Genomic DNA, 16,805 nt, shown 5'->3' on the forward strand with positions numbered 1-16,805 from the left:
AGACACCTGTCCACAGAAGCAATCAATCAATCAGATTCCAAACTCTCCACTATGGCCAAGACCAAAGAGCTCTCCAAGGATGTCAGGGACAAGATTGTAGACCTACACAAGGCTGGAATGGGCTACAAGACAATTGCCAAGCAGCTTGGTGAGAAGGTGACAACAGTTGGTGCGATTATTCGCAAATGGAAGAAACACAAAAGAACTGTCAATCTCCCTCGGCCTGGGGCTCCATGCAAGATCTCACCTCGTGGAGTTGCAATGATCATGAGAACAGTGAGGAATCAGCCCAGAACTACACGGGAGGATATTGGCAATGATCTCAAGGCAGCTGGGACCATAGTCACCAAGAAAACAATTGGTAACACTACGCGTGAAGGATTGAAATCCTGCAGCGCCCGCAAGGTCCCCCTGCTCAAGAAAGCACATATACATACCAGTCTTAAGTTTGCCAATGAACATCTGAATGATTCAGAGGACAACTGGGTGAAAGTGTTGTGGTCAGATGAGACCAAAATGGAGCTCTTTGGCATCAACTCAACTCGCCGTGTTTGGAGGAGGAGGAATGCTGCCTATGACCCTAGGTCATTGTCATGCTGGAATACCCATCCACGACCCATTTTCAATGCCCTGGCTGAGGGAAGGAGGTTCTCACCCAAGATTTGACGGTACATGGCCCCGTCCATCGTCCCTTTGATACGGTGAAGTTGTCCTGTCCCCTTAGCAGAAAAACACCCCCAAAGCCTAATGTTTCCACCTCCATGTTTGACGGTGGGGATGGTGTTCTTGGGGTCATAGGCAGCATTCCTCCTCCTCCAAACACGGCGAGTTGAGTTGATGCCAAAGAGCTCCATTTTGGTCTCATCTGACCACAACACTTTAACGAAATTGTCCTCTGAATCATTCAGATGTTCATTGGCAAACTTCATACGGGCATGTATATGTGCTTTCTTGAGCAGGGGGACCTTGCGGGCGCTGCAGGATTTCAGTCCTTCACGGCGTAGTGTGTTACCAATTGTTTTCTTGGTGACTATGGTCCCAGCTGCCTTGAGATCATTGACAAGATCCTCCCGTGTAGTTCTGGGCTGTTTCCTCACCGTTCTCATGATCATTGCAACTCCACGAGGTGAGATCTTGCATGGAGCCCCAGGCCGAGGGAGATTGACAGTTAGTTTGTTTTTCTTCCATTTGCGAATAACCGCACCAACTGTTGTCACCTTCTCACCAAGCTGCTTGGCAATGGTCTTGTAGCCCAATTCCAGCCTTGTGTAGGTCTACAATCTTGTCCCTGACATCCTTGGAGAGCTCTTTGGTCTTGGCTATAGTGGAGAGTTTGGAATCTGATTGATTGCTTCTGTGGACAGGTGTCTTTTATACAGGTAACAAGCTGAGATTAGGAGCACTCCCTTTAAGAGTGTGCTCCTAATCTCAGCTCGTTACCTGTATTAAAGACACCTGGGAGCCATAAATCTATCTGATTAAGAGGGGGTACAAATATTTATTTCCCTCATTAAAATGCAAATCAATTTATAACATTTGTGACATGCGTTTTTTCTGGATTTTTTTGTTGTTATTCTGTCTCTCACTGTTCAAATAAACGTACCATTAAAATTATAGACTGATCATTTCTTCGTCAGTGGGCAAACGTACAAAATCTGCAGGGGATCCAATTCTTTTTTCCTTCACTGTATATAACAATTAATATATAACAATTCACGAACTTAGCGATTTCGTACATTCTTATGATGCAGGGCTGATTTTCATTGCAAGAATAGATGGTTCACGATGCTACATCTCGATGGTTTTGGACTCATTTTGATGACACCCATGAACTTGATATACATTTTCCATGGGTTGTATTCATAGTCTTGAAATGTATGTTGGACTTCTTTCGCACCGTACGTAGCCAACCGTGCTAATCAGATGTGCGGGGGAAGGACAACAAACCAAACACAAAACGCAGTTCTAAAGAAATTAGTTTTCAATTTAGATTTAAAAGTGCATGTCTTCCTAATATCGGAAGAGTGTTCCAGACAGCCGCAGAAGCGCATCTGAAAGCGCGGGATGCAATGAAGCACTCACACAACTCCTGCATTCTTGGCTGACAGGCTTTTCTGTTACCTCTCCGTGTGACCAAACATTAAGAAGCACATGTTACTTTAGTCACCACATTCCTATAAAAGACAATCATGCTGGAATGTTTTAAGGTTTTGAAAGTGGTTATCAGACAACGGCAGTACATTCAATGTATGAGTGTAAATTGTCTTAGCTGCATGCTAAGTGGAAAGTAAATGCACATTTAAATGTCACAAATTCTTAAATATATCACACCAACAGTCAAAACCACGAAAGCATATATGTTGTCCAGTGATCAGTCATGTTTCATTCGGGTATATGATGGTGTGCCATGAGATGGTATAGAGGTACAACCACATCAAATATTATTCTTCATTATGAATTTGTGACTGATGTACATTTGGCTGTTCTCATATCGTATAATCTGAAGATAAGACCTCCATTTATTACATAGCATCAGCTGTTTTGATACATAAATCTGACATCAAAGCTTGACTTTAATATAAAACCTGACCTTGTCGATTGACACTCATTGAGGTTCACGATGCTACATCTAGATGTTGCATAAATCCCTATCTCAACCTGTGCAAAGCTGAAAAGTGCACTTTCCACAATTGAGATGGATCTTTGGAATACAGTACTGCAATTACCATACTCTATACCCAAACCAGATATGCAAGTGCCTGCCAGGAATAATAGAATGAAAAAGCCTACTGGAGATATAAATGGTGGGACGTATTGGTAAAACTGGCGATCCATAAAGCAGTATTGTGTTTAAGTACAGGAACAATATATTTTTATTGTATCATCACCTCAGTAAACAAATGGATCAAAATTGTTGCACGCATTTTGGAGCAATGAGATCAGGTCATATGTCGAAGTGAGACTGTGGCTTTGCAGGACAATGAGGGGCAGTGACAGAGTGGGCAGAAAATACACGGAGCCTCCATTGCTACCACCACCACAATAAACCGTCCCCGAGAAACCCATGGAGCCTACATAGCCACCACCACCACCACAATCAACCCTGTCCCAGAGAAACCCATGGAGCCTACATAGCCACCACCACCACAATTAACCCTGTCCCCGAGAAACCCATGGAGCCTACATAGCCACCACCACCAACAACCACCACAACCAACCCTGTCCCCGAGAAACCCATAGAGTTTACATAGCCACCACCACAACTAACCCTGTCCCCGAGAAACCCATGGAGATTACATAGCCACCACCACCAACAACCAGCACAACCCTGTCCCCGAGAAACCCATAGAGTTTACATAGCCACCGCCACCACAATAAACCCTGTCCCCGAGAAACCCATGGAGATTACATAGCCACCACCACCACCACAACCAACCAACCCTGTCCCCGAGAAACCCATGGAGCTTACATAGCCACCACCACCACAATCAACCCTGTCCCCGAGAAACCCATGGAGCCTACATAGCCACCACCACCAACAACCACCACAACCAACCCTGTCCCCGAGAAACCCATAGAGTTTACATAGCCACCACCACAACTAACCCTGTCCCCGAGAAACCCATGGAGATTACATAGCCACCACTACCAACAACCAGCACAACCCTGTCCCCGAGAAACCCATAGAGTTTACATAGCCACCGCCACCACAATAAACCCTGTCCCCGAGAAACCCATGGAGCTTACATAGCCACCACAATCAACCGTCCCCGAGAAACCCATGGAGCTTACATAGCCACCACCACCACCACAATCAACCCTGTCCCCGAGAACCCCATGGAGCCTACATAGCCACCACCACCACAATGAACCCCTGTCCCCGAGTAACCCACGGCACCTCTCCGGCATTGCAAATGTGAGCGGGTAAGAGCCGAGGCGAGTCAAAGGGCCCCAACACCCCCCACCACACCCAACACCGCGCCCCTACGTCACATCCGGCTCGTGCGAGTCGGCCCTTCTTTCCCGTGGCGCCACCATATGGCGGCGTCCGCCCCGCCTGGCCTGTCTCGGCACCGTCCTCACATTTCAGGCAATTAAAGTGAAAAAAGGGGAGGCGAGGTGAGGTTGCCCTCGTTCTGCGATTTAACGCAGAACTTGGCAGGAGGTTTTGTCGGTGACCCCCGGGGCACGCGAGACGCCACCTCGGCGTTCACGCGGCTGGAGTCGCCGCGGCCTAGCGTCGCTGTCCACGCCGGCTCGGGCCTGCCCACTGGAAGCCTACGGACTCGTAGAGTTTGGATGCCGGGTTTGGCTGCGTGGGTGGCGGCGGAGACAGCTAGGCAAAGGACTAGGGTTCTCGCGTCAACCCCGCTACGATTACGTTTAATTACGAAATCGTGACAATTTAAGGGTTGGCTAAACTACAGATGGGGCGATGAAGTTAGCTCGTGATGTGTGAGAGTGCTTATTGGTGGTGTATCGTTAACATCGCAGGATGGATCGCTGGAGATGGCGAGATTGGGAAGACGTTCTTAATCCAGCAGTAGATAAACTATGGATTAATAATTGACTGAATGTTTGATTTAGTCATTAGGGCGCGTTGGCCGCTATATGGAAAATAGATTGTTGAAATAGAACGTGAATTCGGTGTTGTATTTCGGCCACGTTGAAATACAAAGCAGTTGTGTTGCAATACGTTGGGGGAACAGCTGAGTTGGTATGAATTAACAATTCAATGAAAGCTATAAAACTTAACGCTGAACAAGAATCAGTTGAAATATTTTTTTGTAAGCGCGATTTTAATCAAATAGTGCCGTAGTTATCAATTGCACTCTTATAATGAAGGTGCATCTGATATGTTCTGATCCTGTATGTGGACATTTTGTGGAGTGCTCATACAGCCCATTGTTCAATCCACTGCTGGATGAGGCCTTCCCACGCCGTGAGGGTTTTGGGGGTGCTAATTCACTAATATGCGGGTCATTGCGTTGTGGTTTAAGTCCATATGTAAGCTACACGTAGTACTACGGTGCTATTAGTCTGGTCTTTGTGTTTTAGATATGATCAATATAAAACTGATTCTCTTGTGCTTTAAATAGCACTTTATCATGACTGACCATCATATAGTCCTCTTAATCTGTAAGAGGGTTTTTTTTGGGTTAGCTCGCGTAAACCTCTTATAGATAATATTGGTCGCGAAAGCCTACGTGTTAGACTTAATCTGCTGTTGTATTATGCGAGGACGTAGGAGCCGTAATTGTCATCTACATAATTTCACCTGTATTCGTTAAATTAGGCAGCATAATTAAAACACTGGCCGAGCACCTTTAATGAGGGCTCATAAAAATTTGTTAAAACTCATTTAGGCTTTAACTGTCAAGTTTTAAGGCACAATTTTCAGAATATATTTTTTTAGACTTGAGGAATCCAATGAGCCATGAAGCTCATTTTTCACACGTCCATTCGGGGCAGGTCAGAAAGTTAAGAGTATGGCTTCCACAAATAATTTGTGTCAAGCCAAGAAAAACATACATGGTACATTATATTCATTTAACAGGATATGTTGTGCTTATTTATTTTCAGTCATGGCTGACAAGCTCACCAGAATTGCCATTGTCAGCAGTGACAAATGCAAGCCCAAGAAATGCAGACAAGAGTGCAAGAAAACATGTCCCGTTGTAAGAATGGGTAAGTTGTAAGAATGCATTGTAAAATTACGATTAATTGGTAATTACATTGCTGGATAGTTGCGAGGTGAAATGTGCATGTCTTCTACTTTTTTTTCTGCAAGCTTTGGATGTCAACTACATGATGTGCGTTTTGCGATCCAGGCAAACTCTGCATCGAGGTGGTTGCCCAGTCTAAGATTGCGTGGATTTCTGAAGAGCTTTGCATCGGTTGTGGCATCTGTGTTAAGGTACATTACGTTTTAAAAGTACTTAGTTCTAAATTGCCCGGTTTCTGCAATAACACGTATATTTTTTAAAGGCTTGTACCAGCTCTTTGGGACAGGGGCTGTACAGTAGTTAGAGCTCTATACATTAAAAGTTTGAATGTTAGCCCATGGCTAACATCATTGGCGAGTGATATCTGAACTGGCCCCTTCATCCACTCACACTGACCAGTATGGTGAAGTATTGTCAAAAAGCCCCCAGAACTGGAATAGCATAGAGGAAGGCTTCACCCAGAAATTGATTAACAATAATGCTGTAAATTACTTTTTTAAACGTTCTTTTACATATTTCAGAAGTTATTTGTTTTTAAACCCAATTCTCACTAGTTTTTTATTTAAACATGGCAAAACACCTGTTGCATTGACTGCTTTGTTTCTTTAAATATGTTTTTAAAGTAATGATTTAACCTGGAAAATGTTTTACAATAAAACATCTAATTTACAAGGGCGTAACTTGTATTGCTACTCAAATACAAGTTGCCATAAACCTACCTTCTCTTTGACAAAAATCCCTCGTCCAAGTCAGTTCAATGGACTGTCCTTTTTTACAGTTTCTTGAGCTGCAGAAGCATTTGGATACTTCAAAAATATAAATTGTAATGAGAAACGTTTACATTATAATGTATCCTTTAATTTAATCTGATTATACTGATGCTTTGTTGCTATTTTTTCCCTCTCAATGTTTACCCTATTTTTGTTCATTCAAACTTTTGTTTCCTGAACCAGAAATGCCCATTCGATGCCATCTCCATCATCAACCTTCCCAGCAATCTTGAAAAGGACACCACACACAGATACAGTGCAAATTCATTTAAGTTGCACAGGTGAATATACTTATCTTAGCTCTTCAAGCATCTATAACTTTCATTGTTCTATTAATTACATTGAAATAACCACACTGCCCTTTTCTTCCCTTACAGACTGCCTATCCCTCGACCTGGAGAAGTTCTGGGTTTAGTAGGCACCAACGGAATTGGGAAGTCAACTGCATTGAAAATACTGGCTGGGAAACAGAAACCAAACCTGGGTCGTTTCAATGTAAGGGTTCTCTGACAGTACCAGAGCACAGTTGTTAAGCTGCCGTTAATATTGCAACAAAAGATTTGTAAGAGGAAGCAATTGTGGAATGGTTATCACATTGCACTATGGAAGCTTAGCAACATATTACTTGAAAAATTTGAGATCACCCAATCTTTACTTCGCTGCTAGAAATTGCTCAGTCTAGTTACTAGCAGTGCACAATGTTTTATTCTGGATGCATACAGGAAATTCTGGGTAAAGTAAAGGCAAGTAGAGGTATTATTTTGTGCATTGGTGGTGCATGGGTAGCAGAATATGCTATTCAAACAACCCGAATTTGATTCATGGCCATCAATACCATCAGTGGCAAGTGACTTCTCCACTGATCTTCTGTACACCAACTCACACTTACCAACTTGTTGAGGCATGATCAAACAACCCCACCACATAGGGAGGCCTTCATCCAACAGTGGTGTGACATTGTTTGGATGGGCAATGCCTTCAATCTAGAAACGCCAAACGTAAAATTTGCCTTAATGGATATTGGGGGAAAGTGACCTGACCTGAGCCTATTGAATTGTTTCTTCTCCAGGACCCTCCTGACTGGCAGGAGATCTTGACTTACTTCCGTGGTTCAGAGCTACAGAACTACTTCACAAAGATTCTTGAAGATGATCTGAAGGCCATTATCAAGCCCCAGTATGTGGATCAGATCCCCAAGGCCGTCAAGGTGAGCAGAGTGTTGTCTGAAAAATATGACATTAATTCAGCTCGTTTTTATCCATCCTGTTAAGTGTCTAAAGGTTTATGAAGGAAACTGTTTTGTAATGGGATTTTTTCTTTTTTACTCTCAGGGAACAGTTGGTGTAATCCTCGACAGGAAAGATGAAACACGAACTCAGGAAGACATCTGTGACCGTTTGGGTAAGATCTCATAAAACATTGTTTGGGTTTAAGAAATGAACGTTAAACATGGACTCTATTTGTGTATGTACATGTACTACACGTTGTCAATACACTGCTGGACGAGGGCCTCCCCACCCTCTGCAGGCTGGGGGGGTTATTTTGACATAGTACATGCTGGTCTGTGCAGGTTGAATGACACAGACTTTTGGAGCATAGAATAAGTACGTTACAGTTATGGATTTTACTAGACTGCTCTCAACCACGTGGAGCGCAATTATTTGTTGTACAATAAAGTACATTGCTTGTGTTTAACATTTTCCTTAATGGCAAGTATGGAATTTAACGGTGCATTTGCTTGCATTTTACAGACTTGAGTCACTTAAAAGAGAGAAACGTCGAAGACCTTTCTGGTGGCGAGCTGCAGAGATTTGCCTGTGCTGTCGTCTGTATACAAAAGGCTGACGTGTAAGCATTAATGTATCACACCAGTTGCTATGTTACAGTACAATTATCACATTTTTCCTGTAAAGAGTTGCTCAATATGTTTTTGATCTGCAGCAATGCAATAGGACTTCGAGACTCTTAAATAATTTTAAACCAAGGTATCAATTATGATGTATTGATGACACTTAAGAATGTGACCATTGTACAGCTCAGATACACTAATGTGTCTGAGCTGTAAAATGCTGAAACGATAACCTTTTTTTACACCATTGTTGCAATAAATGAGTCAGCCTGGCAGCATATCATGTAAGTCAGCATTTATGTCATTGGTAAAAATGTTGGCACAGTACATCTTATTTTAATTGTGGATTTATTATTTCTAGGTACATGTTTGATGAGCCTTCCAGCTACTTGGATGTCAAGCAAAGGCTAAAATGTGCCATCACCATCCGCTCGCTGCTTGGTCCTGACAGGTGAGAAGTAGCTTCAATGTTGCATCTTTTCTGAGTCTGCCTCATAACTGCTGCAGAGAAACCTTTAAAACCAACGCACGAGGTGGAAGCGACATGGCTCAGAGGTCAGAACGCTGAGCTGGCGGCACCGTTGAGATTCTGAGTACGAATCCAGGTCGCCGCCTGTGATTAAACCAGATTATCCAGGTTAGTGAGTTGGTGGTCATAGCCCTGTCACCAATAACTGCACAAAAAAACACGCAACATTTTAACCGCATTAAATTTGGTTCTGTAATTTGGGTACATTCCAGCTCTGACAATTAAAAATATTGGTTCATCTGTCATGCAAGAAAATAAACTGGCTATGGGTGGGAAAGTTCCACCTTCTGTTATGTGGGCCGGAGATCAATCTGAAAGCATACTTCACCTTGTAACATGTTTCCGATATCACAATAGGGATAAACTTGGGGAAAAGATTCATATATATCGTAAAGGGACCTTTACTATTGCAGGTTCATCATCGTTGTGGAGCACGACCTGAGTGTGTGCGACTACCTGTCGGACTACATCTGCTGCCTCTACGGTGTGCCCGGAGCATATGGTGTCGTCACTATGCCCTTCAGCGTAAGAGAAGGTACGACATCAATGATCACGTGGTCAAATTGACGTACACAACAACTCTGTTGGGGATACCTGCTTTAGACCAAAATGTGGTTAGTGGTCATCAGCAATACGTATCGATCATGTAATGATTCAACCTCCCAGCATTTTAGTTTGAGTCAAAAATCTTATTATCTTGCCAACTCATTTGTATTGCTTAATTTTTCTTGTTCAATTTTGTTCTGCTCCATTATCCTAAATACAACACTGGCATATATTTTTTTCATACAAATATAAACTGCGGATAGTTCTGATGAACAATTTTATACGCGTGTCAAAATAATGAATTTAGTGATTAATTGAACCTCCCACCTGCATCGATTCTATCCAAAACATTGGATTTGTCTGGCAGACTAAGGGACTTATAAATCTTGACTTAAAGCTTTCGTCACTGCAGGAATTCATATTCTTTGGGTCTTTCGATAAAGTCACGTAGATAGGTTGAAAGAAAATAAATAAAAACTACGTTTAGATCACAACACAAGCGATCGTCATCGGGAGGGAAAAAAACTGTGACTTTACCGAAAGACCCAAAGAATATAAGGGACTTATACTTCAGTCCCTTTCTATTACTTCTTGATGTAGGTGTAGATGACATTTCTGAGAGGGTTGGCTTTGACAGTGCATAAACAAGGTGAAGTCCAAAGCAACAGGTCTGCAATGGTCACCACGCGCGCCGCCACTGTTTAGGTCGTGGCGTACGCCATCGCTCCACGTGTATGCCGAAATTGGACAATTCGGCATGGCAATTCGGCTCCTGGCGAATTACTAAAACTGTATATATGCCACAAGTGCAGCCGTACCGAATTATCACCAATTACAAATAATGAAATACCGAAATAAAGAAGTTTTACTGTGTGCTTTTATTTATCAATACAATAAACTAGCACTACCACGTACTGCATTCTACTGAATACGTGTGTTTTCTGTGAAGTCAAAGGCTTTGCCTTTCATCATTATGCCTTTAAAAGAATCTGAGCTGGAGTTTTACTATATATTGGGAAATAAATATGGTACAGAACTTTAATTGCTTATTATGAATAACATTCATAATTTAATCTTGAAAAGCTAACTTATAACAGCATACCAGCAATATCTAAACTGGTCCTTGGTCCTCCATTTCATCAACCCGCACTGACCAGCTCAATAAAGTATGGTCAAGCGATCCCAATGATCGGCATCGTGTGGGGAAGTCTTCATGTATGTACGTTGAACTTCTTTTGCACCGTATGTAGCCAACTGCTAATCGGAGGTGCGGGGAAAAGACAAAAAACTAAACACGAAAAGCAGTTCTAAAGAAATGAGTTCATGCCATAGTGGATGGACACAAACAGCAGAGATGTCACCATTCACAGCTTGTGGGAGGCTGCAGTCAATGCATGCTTGTGATCCTTACGATGTCGCAGGCATCAACATCTTCCTGGACGGGTATGTGCCGACGGAGAACTTGCGATTCCGTGACATGGCGCTGGTGTTCAAAGTGGCGGAGACGGCGGCAGAGGATGACATCAAGAGGATGTGCTGCTACCAGTACCCTGGCATGAAGAAATGCCTCGGAGACTTCGTCATGGAGATCCAAGCCGGGGAGTTCACCGACTCAGAAATCATGGTCATGCTCGGGGAGAACGGTAAAACATTCATAGACGCATGACCTCACAATTAACCCCCGAGAGTCGATTATCAAAGTTCTGCACAGATGCACATTAAACCGCTCTAATAATGCAGCTTGGTTATCTTTTAAAAGGCAGGTCCAAGGAATGTCGGTGCAAAAGGGGGAATATTTTGATCATAGAAGTATCCTGACATGCTTATAAATAACATGCTTTGCATTTCCATTGAACTCTGGAATGTTTTTTTTCTTCTAGGTACTGGAAAAACGACATTCATCAGGATGCTGGCTGGAAGACTAAAGCCAGATGATGGAGGTGCGATTGCCAAGCCATTTATTATGCCTCTAGAGAGAATATGACTGCTTTGTTATTTTGCTTTAAAATATTTTGCAACGAAATATTTGTGGTGGTGTTCTTTCAGGTGAAGTCCCATTTCTGAATGTCAGCTACAAACCTCAGAAAATCAGTCCCAAAGCAACGGTAAGTTAACGTTTGCATGTTAAAATAATTACATGTTAATTTGTAGAATCAAAATTAACATTTACACGATAATATTCGAATAGGAGTACTTAAGCTAAGAGCAGAATGACTTAAAGCTTGAGCGAATGCCAAAATGTTTGATAAATTCACTTGGCCAGTTGTAGAATGTGGTTGTTATATTTAAGCGTGTTTGCTCCACAGGGAACTGTGCGACAACTGTTGCATGAAAAGATCCGCAATTCGTACATGCACCCGCAGTTCTGCACTGATGTCATGAAGCCTCTGCAGATCGAGAGCATCATTGACCAGGAGGTGGGAGCCTCACACTGAATGAACAAAAGTGTTTACCAACAATCCAGTCACAATGTATTATGCATTACTATAAAAAAAAAGTATCATTTTTCAAGTAAACAATTCTAGACTCCACATTGGGTAAGCTGAACAGCTGGCAAAATGTAATAAAAGCAACTAGGAATCTTAATTTACATTTACTTCACAACAAAGACAAATCAGGATCGTTGTCCATGATTTTCATTAAGGGGTGAAAGGTAAAATCATGTCTTAAATATGAATACCTCCATGAGATATCCAGATACTTTACCCCCATTTAAAATAGTCGCCTAGGTTGAACAGCTTCAGGGGTGATGGGGACAAATATTTTTAGTTAACTGAATATTGAATTGCATTGTCAGCAACTTGACATCTTGTAGGGATGCACCTTATACCTATTACATTCTTTGGTGTAACAGTGATGGGTGTGTAGATATTGTCCTCTCTCTGGTTGAAGGAGTAAAGTGCAGTTGTGCAGCAGCAGGATATTGTAAACGGGATGTGGTGGTGCTGCACATATGCTTGGACCTTACAGGTGCAGAACCTGTCTGGTGGTGAGCTGCAGCGCGTCGCGCTGGCGCTGTGCCTGGGCAAGCCCGCTGACGTCTACCTCATAGACGAGCCCTCTGCCTACCTTGACTCGGAGCAGCGTCTTGTGGCAGCCAAGGTTATCAAGCGGTGAGCAGTGTACAACATTCATCCAGCCAACCAAACTTTTTTTAATAATATAGTATTATAGAGCCGTCTCTATACCTTTCCATAGCCTTCTCTACCATCTATACCAATTTATCTCACCTTTGTCTCTCGTTTGTCTTTCCCATCTGCTTCCTCTCCCACTATTCATCTCCTCCCTCCACTGTATCTCACTCACTTCCCTCCCCCGCTCTTCCCGTTTCTCTCACCACTCACCCTCTCCTTTTGCCATCTCAATCTCGCTTGCCTCTCCCTAATCCTCTCACTGCTTGTCACTTTCCCTCACTCTCCTCTCTCCGTTTTGCTTTCCTTTCCGTTTCACATCCATTGACTCCCTCCCCTCCTGTCTCTTCCTTCCTCCTTTATCTCCCTCTTTCCCTCCCCCCTCATATCACATTTGTGCGGCATACACGGCCGGGATCGAGGGTGGGTGGGTGGGGGAGGCGTGACGACAGCACGTACGAGCCTGGCTCAACGCTGTGGGATCCATGTGACGTCATAACGCAGATCTGCATGGTGACATCACCACCGCACATCCACACTCTTTCACGCACTCGGCAGGCAAGAATCCAACAAGGAATCTAGCCAGAATTTGTTTATAATGTGTGAAGTATAATTAAATCATTCATTCTAGGGCATGCTTTCACTGTGTTGCAGTGGTTTACACTGCATTAATGTAATTTCCTTTGTGAAATATGAAGTATTCATATAATCAATAAGGCCTTTTCCAAAGAAAATGAGTCCAAAGGTTAGGAAAGTATAGACTACTTCGAAATGTGTTTTGACAATGTATGGCTAATAAGCTAGATTCTGGCTAATTCTCTGCAATACATTGATTTTTTTCTACATTCCTTTTAATAGCCACAGTATAGTACCATAATTTGGCAAAAAAAAAAATATTTTATTGGAATATACAATAGATCAATAAAGCAGTGTATATCTGATATTATTTTTTTTAAGTTAAATGTTTGTCAATACAAAAACAGAAAAGGGTATACTTTAAAATAATGCATTGGCTTTCTTGAATCATGTATTAATTTTAAATACTGCCACGTAGCCAGAGTTGTTATTTTCACTCCACAGCTTGGGTAATGTTCTGCCAGAGTCAAGTTATGACCATTGAGCCAATCCATAAAAACAATCTGCAATGCCATGTGTCACACAGATTCATCCTGCATGCCAAGAAGACTGCCTTTGTGGTGGAGCATGACTTCATCATGGCCACCTACCTGGCTGACCGGGTTATCGTGTTTGAAGGGGTACCCTCGGTGAACACCATAGCAAACACGTAAGTCTAAACAACTCCACCCCGCAACCCTGCACATTGCATTGGCAAAGGTCAGTCATTTAAATAATATATTGCCATTTAAATGCTCTGATATATAAATGTTGCCATTTGAAGGTTGCTTTTTTTATAACTGAAGATGGTAATGAATTAGAAAATGGGACTTTTAAAAATGTGAAATTTGGTCATCAGGTATACTAAAGAAGTCTGCTTAGCTACTTTAAAATTTATTCAATGCATCTAACACAATGGAATGAAGCAATTTTAAATATATTGTTGCATTAGAAGACCGATGGCTGGTGACAGCTTGGATCGGCCTTCATCTGGCAGTGGATTGATCATGGTTAATTTTGAAAATTGCTTAGGATTCAAGAAATGTTACTGTAATTGCTATATGTATGGATGTGTGGTGCGGGTATTGTCTTTCAGCCCCCAAAACCTGCTCGCTGGAATGAACAAATTTCTGGCATCATTGGAGATCACATTCAGAAGAGATCCCAACAACTTCCGTCCAAGGATCAACAAGCTGAATTCCATCAAGGTAGAAAGCTCATACATACCATTGCTGTAAATTTTGAGTTTTACTGTACAGTATTCCGTCGTTATTCACGAACTTGCTATCCACGATTTTGGCTATCTGCGAATCGCATCTTGAACTCTACACTACTGAATCGAAAGTGAGATAAAGTTATGCTACTGTGCAGCATCATGATAATTTAAGGTAAGTTCGTTTAGAAACTATTTAAAACTTTAATATTTATTTGTATTTACTTTTTTTATTATAACCAATGTATGTTTGTCCTATGGTAATTTTCATATATGTAATAACTTATTTGTCGTTATTTAAGGTAATTAATTTGGCCAATATCATTATCCGCACAAGTTGCTGTTTACAAGCATCTCCGGAACGTATACCTTGCAAAATAACAAGGGAATACTATTAAATGGGATTAATATCATAGCATCTTGAATGCTGTAACTGGATCCTATGCTTTGCTCTTTTTTACAGGACACTGAGCAGAAAAAGAGTGGCAACTACTTTTTCCTAGAAGACTGAACTGTTTTGCAGTTCTTGCAATGGGACAACCTTTGAGCAACTCATTTTATTCAAGAGAAATTATAGATTGGACTTGTGCATCTATTTTGGAAACTAAAGTTGCTTCTTTTATTTGAATTTTTATCAGATTTTGATTTATGTTAATAAACTGAAATAATAAGTTAACTACTGCAAAAATATTTGGAATTAAATTTAATTTGAAAAGTCACTTATGGGGTTCGTGTAAGGATGCTTTAATTCACAGCTATTTCACAATGTTCACAAGTCCATAGTTGTATTTCTTTGCCCATTGCCTAAATTTACCAAGATGCCTATTTAGATTTATGTTCAGAACTGTTAAAACATTACAGCCAACAGTAACTCAAAGGTGCAATGTAAAGACAGGTATTGTAACAAGATCATTCAACAGATTTTGGTAGGGGTCTTCTTGTATGCTTGGATGACAAATAAAGGAGCCAAGGGGCATCATGAAAGGAACTTGCATTTATTGTGCACTTTTTTTAAAAGGTTCTAGCTTAGCTTCTACTGCACAAAGAAAACCACAGGTAAATGTCAATAATGCATAACATGAAAATGTTTTCATTAAGTGTAACTGAATTTTTTAAACTACTGTATAAAAGGAATGTTGACATCAAGAAAAATTAAGTGTCATTAACATTTTCAAATATAGCTTCCTTTAGTTTCTACAATCATTTATCAACATTTCTTTAATCTTAAAAAAAATGCAAATCGTGTTTTTTACAGGTTAGTAAATGTACTGCAAGGGCCATATTCCAAGTTTTACAGCTCCCATCCAACTTGGGCCACTGTTCCACAGACATGCAAGTGGTTCAGGCATGGCTTTGTTAATCTTCCAAAAATCCTGAGCATTTAACACAGGCTTTTGCAACCAATATCCATAAGAGGTTTTTTGGGTTAGATCACAAATGTCGTTAAGCCCACCAGCACCCGACAGCGAATTTGTAACGTTTGTCACGTAAATAAAACGTGCCAATTCGTTACTAGTACAGCACACTGATGTGGAGAGTAAACACACACCACACCGGTGTGCTGTACTAGTAACGAATTGGCATGTTTTGTTTGTGACAAACCTTACTAATTGGCTGTGTTGGGTGGTGGCGGGTTTAATGACATTTACACGATCTAACCAAAAAACGTATTATGAATCCTGAGCATGGCTGGAATTGTGTTCTGAGCCAGCGTGCAAGTATGGATTTTAAGCGGTTAATTTGAGAGGAGCCGTGACTGAGCCTAAGTGTGTATGGGATTCACTGTATTTGTGAGTCAAGTCTGAAATATTTCTAAATTATGAGTAGCAGATTAGAGGCATACCTATCTTAACGTACCGGAGCAGAACTCAATGTCAATGAAAAATGACAACATTTAGCTAATTAGTTAACGAACTTTCCACACTACTGCATAACCACACGTTTACATGAAGCATTAAGTTTCACAACATTTGTAATATAGCTTCAGTAATGTTTACAGTCAAAGCAAGTTAGTTAAATGTAACATTTTTGATTGGAATTACTTAGCTCAAGCGCAGCTCATAGAAATCCTAAGCATAGCTAGGACCATGCTCAGAGCTGGCTCAAGGTAAATGGTTTGGACCCAGTTCAATTGAACCAAAACAAAGCCTATACCCCTCTATGACTAAGAAGGGATTAGCAACCCTTCAGAACCCTAATTTCTGGGTAGCAGGCTACAGATAATCGGATGTATCAGAGAACTCACAACGTCAAAGCATTCTGGGTTTCCATTGCAACAGCCCCCTTTGCCATGGTGTATGGTGGGCCATGGTGGGCGCATGGGAGTATGGCAGCTGATGTTGTGGCATGGGTTGGACAAATATTGGCTGTGGGCCACCTGGGTTGATAGAGGTGTAAGCATGATGGTAAGGTGCTGTGGAAAAAAT

General features: G+C 41.6%; 2 protein-coding genes across 5 annotated transcripts in view; one reads left to right on the forward strand and one right to left on the reverse strand.

Moving 5' to 3' along the window:
* The first annotated feature begins 3,952 nt into the window (after window positions 1–3,952).
* ABCE1 (ATP binding cassette subfamily E member 1) lies at window positions 3,953–15,367 on the forward strand. Of its 2 annotated transcripts, none has more exons than XM_032956567.2 (18): window positions 3,953–4,090; window positions 5,584–5,688; window positions 5,832–5,917; window positions 6,680–6,777; window positions 6,874–6,991; window positions 7,566–7,703; window positions 7,828–7,897; window positions 8,248–8,344; window positions 8,707–8,796; window positions 9,288–9,409; window positions 10,842–11,063; window positions 11,301–11,360; window positions 11,467–11,525; window positions 11,727–11,837; window positions 12,391–12,533; window positions 13,714–13,836; window positions 14,263–14,374; window positions 14,843–15,367. In XM_032956567.2, the coding sequence occupies exons 1-18, from the start codon at window positions 4,039–4,041 to the stop codon at window positions 14,888–14,890; spliced, it is 1,854 nt and encodes a 617-aa protein (XP_032812458.1). In that variant the 5' UTR covers window positions 3,953–4,038; the 3' UTR covers window positions 14,891–15,367. The 2 variants fall into 2 exon arrangements, with proteins under 2 accessions (XP_032812458.1, XP_032812459.1); XM_032956568.2 differs by having other exon boundaries at window positions 3,962–4,119.
* The window catches only part of LOC116943594 (uncharacterized), a 30,181-nt gene continuing 28,734 nt past the window's right edge, over window positions 15,359–16,805 (reverse strand). For all 3 annotated transcript variants that reach the window (XM_032956562.2, XM_032956561.2, XM_076067810.1), the window contains one exon: window positions 15,359–16,792. In XM_032956562.2, the coding sequence (XP_032812453.2) occupies window positions 16,574–16,792 (219 nt within the window). In that variant the 3' untranslated portion in view covers window positions 15,359–16,573. The remainder of the gene's footprint in view (window positions 16,793–16,805) is intronic.

This window comes from Petromyzon marinus, chromosome 18, assembly GCF_048934315.1.
Source record: "Petromyzon marinus isolate PM22_M1 ecotype Great Lakes invasive population chromosome 18, UKy_Petmar_22M1.pri1.0, whole genome shotgun sequence".
Classification (NCBI taxonomy): Eukaryota; Metazoa; Chordata; class Hyperoartia; order Petromyzontiformes; family Petromyzontidae; genus Petromyzon; species Petromyzon marinus.